The 9,609-nt window shown below is 37.1% G+C and overlaps 2 protein-coding genes across 2 annotated transcripts; both read right to left on the bottom strand.

Moving 5' to 3' along the window:
- Positions 1–276: 276 nt before the first annotated feature.
- Positions 277–660, bottom strand: LOC123244183 (keratin-associated protein 4-12-like). The gene has a single exon (XM_044672506.1). It carries the CDS (start codon positions 658–660, stop codon positions 277–279), a length of 384 nt encoding a protein of 127 aa, XP_044528441.1.
- An 8,116-nt stretch (positions 661–8,776) lies between these two features.
- On the bottom strand, positions 8,777–9,274 carry LOC123244186 (keratin-associated protein 9-1-like). Its single transcript, XM_044672509.1, has one exon. The coding sequence runs from the start codon at positions 9,242–9,244 to the stop codon at positions 8,777–8,779; it is 468 nt and encodes a 155-aa protein (XP_044528444.1). The 5' UTR covers positions 9,245–9,274.
- Between the last annotated feature and the right edge of the window lie 335 nt (positions 9,275–9,609).

Raw genomic sequence — 9,609 nt, 5'->3', positions numbered from 1 at the left:
AGCCAAGTTTTGTGACCATAGTTGAGGAAGGAAGATACTGAGGGTTGAGGAGAATCTGTAAGAGTTTTAGTGGATGGAGTTCAATGAGATAAAACTTTGGAGTCCATGCAGAAGAAGGGGACAAACAGAAAGGTAATCATTGCTGATATCAAGGTGCTGGATGCTTCCTAAAGGACTGCCACAAAAGCTCTCCTTTCTCTGAAGCAAGAAGGAAGAAGGAAGGTGGTGGCTGACATTAGGTGGGAATGGTGGGCAATTGCACAGAGGTGTGAGAGCTCAGCAGCAAGAAGATCCACAGCAGGCTGGTCTGCAGCAGTTGGTTCTGCAGCAGGTGATGTAGCAGCAGGTGGGGCGGCAGCAGGGTTGGCAACAGCTAGACCCGCAGCAGCTGGGGCGGCAGCAGCTAGTAATACAGCAGCTGGGGCGGCAGCAGGGCTGGCAGCAGCTAGATGTGCAGCAGGTAGGGCGGCAGCAACAGGGTTGGCAGCAGCTAGAAATACAGCAGCTGGGGCGGCAGCAGGGCTGGCAGCAGCAGGACCCACAGCAGCTGGGGCGGCAGCAGTTAGTAATACAGCAGCTGGGGCGGCAGCAGCATGGGGTGCAGCAGCCAGAGCCACAACTTGGACCACAACAGGTGGAGCCACAACAGGAACTGACCATGGTGTTGGTAGGTTGAGCTTCTGGGTTGGTTTCCAGGTGAGTGAGTTACTTGAGTATGAAAGTCTCCTGGCCTGGTGAGCCTCTTTTATACCCCAGGGCTAATTAGTTGCTATTACTAGCCCCTATTTATTTCCTTATTGTTTTTCCTGATGAGAAAGTGATAATAAAATATAGTCAGTGGCATTCTTTAGTTTAAATGTCTTAATTCTGACAGAAAAAATAAAGACATTTCCATTTAAGACTTTCCAATGTATTCTTTATTTCTGAATCATCCCTTGTCTTTTACCTCTTGTTTATATATTCCTGAAAGCATTCTATCATTGTTTGGACACCAGTAATTAGGTAGTTGTTTCTTCTCTCAAGCCTAAATGTGCCTCTCTTCAACATCTCCCCATTGTTCTTATTTCTGGCCTCTTGGACCAATTATAACAAAATAAATTCTTGATTTCAATCTAAGAATCTTTCCCAAACTGGAAGGCCATTTTCATGTATTCCCCCAAATCTTTTCTTCATGAGCACCATTCTCTAACACTTGTTTTCACCTCTATGTTAGGAAAGAGGTAGACCAGTTAAGGGAGATGTCTGTCATTGCACAGAGAATAGGAAATCTTTCTAGGAAGGGTGAAAATGGTTGTTGATAAAGTGTTTTTGTCCTCCATCAAAGGAAATGGCCCTGAGGCTTCAAAGGGATGGAGAATGTTTCCTTGAATAGAGTTGTATATAACTGCTCTGTCATCTGTTTTGGAGTCAAATTGAGGGAAGTGAGAGAGATAATTGACCAGTGTCTCACTGTTGTGTTAAGATGTGCCAAAATAAAGTACGCATTATGACTGAATTTCTATCTATCTTCCTCTATCATGTTTGTGATTAGTAAGTTGATCTCAAAAATACACCACAAATAGTTTCTCCTGAAAATGTCTGTATGTTGTGTTCAGTGATTCTGTATTGATTAAATGAATGAATGAACCTGAGGGGGAAAAAAGGCCTGAAAAAAACTATACTCTTTCCATGAAAACAAGTGACATATTCAAAGTTTATAAAATTTCTTCAGTGTTGGTCATCATTTATCAAGCAATCAAAAAGCAGGACTCAACAATACCCAAAAAAAAAGGCTAGAGCAGGCATCAGTGTCATAGGAAATACTAGCATAGGTAAATATTGTCAGTGATCTTTCCCTTCATGGCAAATTCATTTAAGTATACTGCCTCACATAATTTCTCTTGTGATAATTTTATTTCCTTTGAGAGAACAATAAAATCCACTCCACCAATTTCTATTAGAACTTTCTTCAGAAATATCTGAAGACTACGTTTTCCAACTAAACTATGTTTTTCTCCTCTATTTCAATGTCATTAATAGCAATGTTAAGGTCATAATGGCTGAAAAGTCAGTCAATAAGTGGCTAGCCCATTGCTTCTGAGTTTCTTTCTCCATAGTTTTTATTTTTGGTAGTTGTTAAAAGGAAAATGTTCTGGTGTGGCCTATAAAGCTATTACCAGATGGTAGGGTCATTGAGATTTATTCAAGACTGGCATAGAATTTTAAAGCTATTTTAATTTCTCAATTACATGTAATAACAATTTGAATATGCTCTCTGAAATTGAGATCCAAATTATCTTCCTTCTTTCTCTCTCCTCTCTTTGAGATGCTAAATGATTTGACCCATATATTTGACATGTATGATCATTGAAAAGCCTTTGAGTATGCGGATAACTTGTCTCTCTTGAAAAAAATCTTCCTTAGCTAGGAAGAGTGAAGGTATTTAAGCTATTGTCTATAAACTTTTTTTATTGTCTTTAATGAATTAATGAATTTATTTAATTTAATTAATATTTTATTGTCTATAAACTTGAATTTAAGCAATTGTCTATAAACCTTAGCTCTAGTGTATGATAATGTTTTCTTAATTAAAGTTACACTTAAAAATTCATTTATCTTTTCTGGAGTCTCTAATAGGAATTTTTCATAATATTAGGACCTATTAAAAAAAGAAAAATGGTATCTTCACTCACATATTTTTTTCTCAGCATGATATAGCACCTGGCAATGATTTCTATTGTTTTCTATGGTGATATTACTTGTTCCCTAGAGAGTCACAAGGAGTGGATAATCACCAGTATTGATAGATTTGAGGAGACATTGCCCATTACTAACTATGGGACTTGGGAAAGACTTTCTTAATTATAGAAGAGAATAACTTTTCTTTTATCTAAATATTTAACAATAGTATGGGTTATATGCAATTAACTTTGGAATCCTAAGAAGCTTATAGGGTAAGAATTACCTACTCTTGCTCTAGATGTATATTTATCCCAGATAAGTAAAGTCTCCCACCTAAGAAATGGAATTATAAAGAAAACAGTGATCATTCATATGTTTTAACATAGTTGGCAAGTTTCCACATGGTTGACTAGATTGAACATTCAGAATAGATGTTGTTCTTCATCCTTTGCTTTTAAAAGGACCAATGAAATCATGAGCATGAAGTCTTGACTTGCATGTGAGCAGGATTTACATGAGGCATAATTGAGTAAAGTTGTTTACCTCATACTCTTTGTCAGAGTCTTTGAAGTCCAGGAGCTGGATGAAACATTGAGATGACTAATGATGGCCCACAGTGCAAAGGATGACCTTTGGGGCAAGAAGGTTTTCAAATTCTAGTAAATTTCTGTCCTAGAAACAAACTTAGAAGATCCACACCCTGAAACCTTGGTCAAATTCTCTTTTGGTTTCATCTTTTCTGAGTTGAGCTATGGCAAGGTTTTCTTTGAAAAGACCCCTGTGCCCCCAGTTGCTGCCATCCTATGTGCTGCAGACCCAACTGCTTCCAGCCTTGCTGCTTCCCCACCTGCCATGTGTCCAGCTTTTGCCAGACTACCTGCTAGAGTTACTTACTAACACACAGTCTCCCAATCTACTGTTGATCCTCCTACTCCTGTTAAGCACCCAGACCTTCTACCATTTTGCTAAGCGTTACAGTTTTTGTAAGTAATACACATATTTCTTTTATATTGCTAATTAATTAAAGTATTTTTTTCCCTGCTTACGTGATTCATATTCTTTCCCGTTCCTCTTCCCTCCCCACTGCCAGAGCCAACAATCAATTCTACTGGGTTTTACATATATTATCACTCAATACCTATTTCAATATTGTTCATTTTTGTAAAAGAGTAATCTTTTAAAATCAAAACCTCAAACATATATCCATATAAACAAATGATAAATCATATGCTTTTGTGCTATTTCTCCTCCCACAGGTCCTTCTTTCAATTTGGATATTTTTTTTTCCTCACAAGTCCATCAAAATTGTCCTGCATCATTACATTGATATAGTTAGCAGATTCTATTACATATGATCAGGCTACGATGTTTCACTTTCTAGAAACACACATATTTCTATTAATCTATGAAATTATCTGCCCATGGGTAACATATTGACTCCAATTTACAATGAGACAGGGTTGGAAAATTAAGTTTATTTTTTTCATAAGTGGGATCTTTTCTATGTTATGCTCCCTATACCCTTTCTTTCACACATGGATTATCAATCAATCTTGAATATGGTGAATAAAAAGGGAACAAATTCTACTAGGTTTGAGACCTCTACTTGATTTCAAAATGTTACAACAAACATGGAAAACAAATGCAAAAAGAGCATAAATAATAAATGTAACATTTTCAGATCATAATACAATAAAAATAATAATCAGTAAGGGCACTTGGACAGGCAAATCAAAAACTAATTGGAAATTAAATAATATGATTCTCCAAAACCAGTTAGTTTAAGATCAAATCATAGAAACAATCCATAATGTCATTGAAGAGAATGACAATGATGAGACACCCTACTAAATTCTGTGGGATGCAGCTAACGCAGTACACAGGGGGAAATTTATATCCTTGAGTGCATATATTAACAAATTAGAGAGGGCAAAGACAAATTAACTGGGCGTGGAAATCAAAAAACTAGAAAGGGAACAACGTAAAAATCCCCAGTTAAAGACTAAATTAGAGATTATAAAAATTAAAGGAGAAATTAAATAAAATTGAAAGTAAAAGAACTATTGAACTAATAAATAAGACTAGAAGATGATATTTAAAAAACAAATAAAATTGCAAATCTAATTGGTCAATCTAATTAAAAAAGGAAAGAAGAAAACCAAATCATCAGTACCAAAGATGAAAAGGGAGACCTCACCTCTAATGAAGAAGAAATAAGGCAATCATTAAAAACTATCTTGCCCAATTATATGGCAATAAATATAGCAATCTAGGTGATATGGATGAATATTTACAAAAAATTATAAATTGCCTAGGTTAAAAGCAAAAGAAATAGAATACTTAAATAATCCCATATCAGATAAAGAAATTGATCAAGCCACCAAACAACTCCCTAAGAAAAAATCCCCAGGACCAGATGGATTCACAAGTGAATTCTATCAAACCTTCAAAGAACAACTAATTCCAATACCATACAAACTATTTGACATAATAAGCAAAGAAATTCTACCAAATTCCTTTTATTACACAAATACGGTCCTGATCCCAAAGCCAGGTAGATCAAAAACAGAGAAAGAAAACTACAGAACAATCTCCTTAATGAACATAGATGCAAAAACCTTAAACAGAATACTAGCAAAAAGATTCAAGCAAGTGATCACGAGGGTTATTCATTATGATCAGGTGGGATTTATACCAGGAATGCAAGGATGGTTCAACATCAGGAAAACCATTCATATAATTGACCATATCAACAAGCAAACCAACAAAAACCATATGATTATCTCAATAGATGCTGGAAAAGCCTTTGACAAAATACAACACAACACTACAGAAAATACTAGAAAGTATAGGAATTGAAGGGCCTTTCCTAAAAATAATAAATGTTATATACCTAAAACCATCAACAAACATCATCTGCAATAGGGATAAATTAGAAGCCTTCCCAGTGAGATCAGGTCTTAAACAAGGATGCCCTTTGTCACTTCTATTATTTAACATTGTACTGGAAACACTAGCTGTAGCAATTAAAGAAAAAGAAATTGAAGGTGTTAAAATAGGTAATGAGGAGATCAAGCTATCACTCTTTGCAGATAATATGATGGTCTACTTAAAAAATCCTAGAGAATCAACTAAAAAGTTAGTGGAAATAATCAACATCTTTAGCAAAGTTGAAGGATACAAAATAAATGCACATAAATCATCAGCATTGCAGCAGCAAGAGCTAGAAAGAGAAATTCTACCCCAAATCACCCTAGACAATATAAAATACTTAGGAATCTATCTGCCAAGACAAACACAGAAATTGTAGGAATGCAACTACGAAACCCTTTCCACACAATTAAAACTAGATCTAAACAATTCAAAAACATTGAGTGCTCATGGATAGGATGAGCTAACATAATAAAAATGACCATCCTACTCAAATAAATTTACTTATTTAGTGCTATACCTATCAAACTACCAAATAACTTTTTTACTGAATTAGAAAAAAAGGTATAAAAAAGTTCATTTGGAAGAACAAAAGACCAAGAATATCAAGGGAAATAATGGAAAAAAAAATATGAAGGAAGGGGGCATAGCAGTACCAGATCTTAAACTGTACCATAAAGCTGTAGTAATCAAAATGATATGGTACTGGTGAGTAGACAGAAAGGAGAATCGGTGAAATAGACTAGGGGTAAGTGACCACAGCAAGACAGTCTAAGATAAACCCAAGGAACCCAGTTTTTGGGACAAAACCCCACTATTTGACAAAAACTGCTGGGAAAATTGGAAAACAATATAGGAGAGATTGGGCCTAGATCAACATCTCACATCCTATACCAAGATAAATTCAGAATGTGTGAATGACTTGAATATAAAGAAGGAAACTATAAGCAAATTAGGTGAGCACAGAATAGTATACATGTCAGATCTCTCGGAAGGGAAGGATTTTAAAACCAAGGAAGAGCTGGAAAAAATTACAAAAAAGTAAAATAAATAATTCTGATTACATTAAACTAAAAAGTTTTTGTACAAACAAAACCTATGGTACCAAAATTAGAATGGAAGCAACAAATTGGGAAAACATCTTTAAAACAAAAGAGTCAGACAAAGTCTAATAACTCAAATATACAAGGAGCTAAATCAGTTGTACAAAAAATCAAGCCATCTCCCAATCGATAAATGGGCAAGGGACATGAATAGGCAATTCTCAGATAAAAAAAATCAAAACTACCAATAAGCACATGAGAAGAGTTCTAAATCTCTTATAATTAGAGAAATGCAAATCAAAACAACTTGGAGGTATCACCTCACACCTAGCAGATTGGCTAAAATGACAAAAGGGAGAGTAATGAATTTGGAGGGGATGTGGCAAAATTGGGACATTAATGCATTTTTGGTGGAGTTGTGAATTGATCCAACCATTCTGGAATGCAATTTAGAACTATGCTGAAAGGGCTTTAAAAGACTATCTTCCTCTTGAGGCAGCCATAGCACTAGATAATAATGGAAAAGACTTGCACAAAAATATTTATAGCCACGCTCTTTGTGGTGGCAAAAAATTGGAAAATAAGAGAATGTCCTTCAATTGGGGAATGGCTGAACAAATTTTGGTATCTGTTTGTGATGGAATACTATTGTGCTCAAAGCAATAAAGAACTGGTGGAATTCCATGTGAACTGAAATGACCTCGAGGAACTGATGCAGAGTGAAAGGAACAGATCCAGGATAACATTGTACACAGAGACTGATACACTGTGGCACAATAAAAAAATAACGGACTTTTATACTAGCGGCAATGCAAGGATCCAGAGCAAGGCTGAGGTACTTACGAGAAAGAAAACTAGCCACATTCAGCGGAAGAACTGTGGGAGGAGAAAGACAGAGGTAAAACAACTGCTTGAACACATGTGCTGATGGGGATATTATTGGGGATGAAGACACTAAATGATAACTCTAGCCCAACTATCAATAATTCAGAATTAGGACTTAATCAATGATAAATGTAGAACCCAGTGGAATTGTGCATTGGCTAAGGAGGGGGTAGGAGGACTTGGGGAGAGGGAAAGAACATGAAATATGTAAATATTGGAAAATATTCAAAATAAAGATGAAAATAAAAAATAAAATGTTACAACAATGTTCTTTCAGAGAAGAAATGAAAAAGAATATTTCTTCCCAACATTTCATAAATCAAACACTAATACAAGAAAATATGAAACAGAAAATATTTAATCTGAATTCATCCATATTATGACTTTGCCACATAATGTTTAACTTTTGTGTTTCCTGAAATAAATTACTTTCCATTCTTAGAATATGGTGAGTTGTGTCTTCTCACTTCATAAAACAGTTGTCAAGTCTGACGTCATTACAAGGCACATAATGTATATATGCTTGGTTCTCTTTAGTATGGAAGAATTCAATCAGGTGAGCTCAATAATCCATCAAGCAAAGGTTTCTGACTGGTAGAAGGAATTTTGAAAGAACGCATCATGCTCAAGAGGGCATCAGTTTTTCCCTTTTAATTTTCTTGGTAAATTGTTATATTATTTTAGTTTTTAATACTAATTCCAAATTATCTCCCACCCTCCCTGCCACCCTCAACAATTCAGAAGGCAAGAAATACCATATCTATGATACATGTGAAGCACTGAACAAGAACAAATAAGAAGAAAGAATTAACCAAGGAATGGAATTTGTTTAATTGCAAGGAGAATTTATTTGGAATACGAAAAACATTAAGACAGGAGCAAATGGTTATGACAGGAAATCTGGGCAAGAGACATCTTGGGGATCTTTGTATTTAAGTCTTGGTGTGAGCTAAACATGACAGAGAATGTTCTTGTTAAAGAGCCAAGTTTTGTGACCATAGTTGAGGAAGGAAGATACTGAGGGTTGAGGAGAATCTGTAAGAGTTTTAGTGGTTGGAGTTCAATGAGATAAAACTTTGGAGTTCATGCAGGACAAGGGGACAAACAGAAAGGTAATTATTGCTGATATCAAGGTGCTGGATGCTTCCTAAAGGATTGCCACAAAAGCTCTCCTTGCCCTCAAGCAAGAAGGAAGAAGGAAGGTGGTGGCTGACATTAGGTGGGAATGGTGGGCAACTGCACAGAGGTGTGAGAGCTCAGCAGCAAGAAGACCCACAGCAGGCTGGTCTGCAGCAGTTGGTTCTGCAGCAGGTGATGTAGCAGCAGGTGGGGCGGCAGCAGGGTTGACAACAGCTAGATGTGCAGCAGGTAGGGCGGCAGCAGCAGGGTTGGCAACAGCTAGACCCGCAGCAGCTGGGGCGGCAGCAGCAGGGCTGGCAACAGCTAGAAATACAGCAGGTGGGGCGGCAGCAGGGTTGGCAACAGCTGGGGCGGCAGCAGGGCTGGCAGCAGCTAGAAATACAGCAGCTGGGGCGGCAGCAGCTAGTAATACAGCAGCTGGGGCGGCAGCAGGGCTGGCAGCAGCTAGTAATACAGCAGCTGGGGCGGCAGCAGGGCTGGCAGCAGCTAGTAATACAGGAGCTGGGGCGGCAGCAGCATGGGTTGCAGCAGCCAGAGCCACAGCTTGGACCACAACAGGTGGAGCCACAACAGGAACTGACCATGGTGTTGGTAGGTTGAGCTTCTGGGTTGGTTTCCAGGTGAGTGAGTTACTTGAGTATGAAAGTCTCCTGGCCTGGTGAGCCTCTTTTATACCCCAGGGCTAATTAGTTGCTATTACTAGCCCCTATTTATTTCCTTATTGTTTTTCCTGATGAGAAAGTGATAAAAAGTTAGTCAGTGGCATTCTTTAGTTTAAATCTCTTAATTCAGACAGAAAAAATTAATGACATTTCCATTTAAGACTACCCAATATTTTCTTTATTTCTGAATCACCCTTTGTCTTTTACCCCTTGTTTTTATATCCCTGAAAGCATTCCATCATTGTTTGAACACCAGTAATTAGGTAGTTGTTCCTTCTCTCAAGCCT

Source organism: Gracilinanus agilis, chromosome 4 (genome assembly GCF_016433145.1).
Source record: "Gracilinanus agilis isolate LMUSP501 chromosome 4, AgileGrace, whole genome shotgun sequence".
Taxonomy (NCBI): Eukaryota; Metazoa; Chordata; class Mammalia; order Didelphimorphia; family Didelphidae; genus Gracilinanus; species Gracilinanus agilis.
This window is presented reverse-complemented; position numbering and strand designations above follow the sequence as displayed.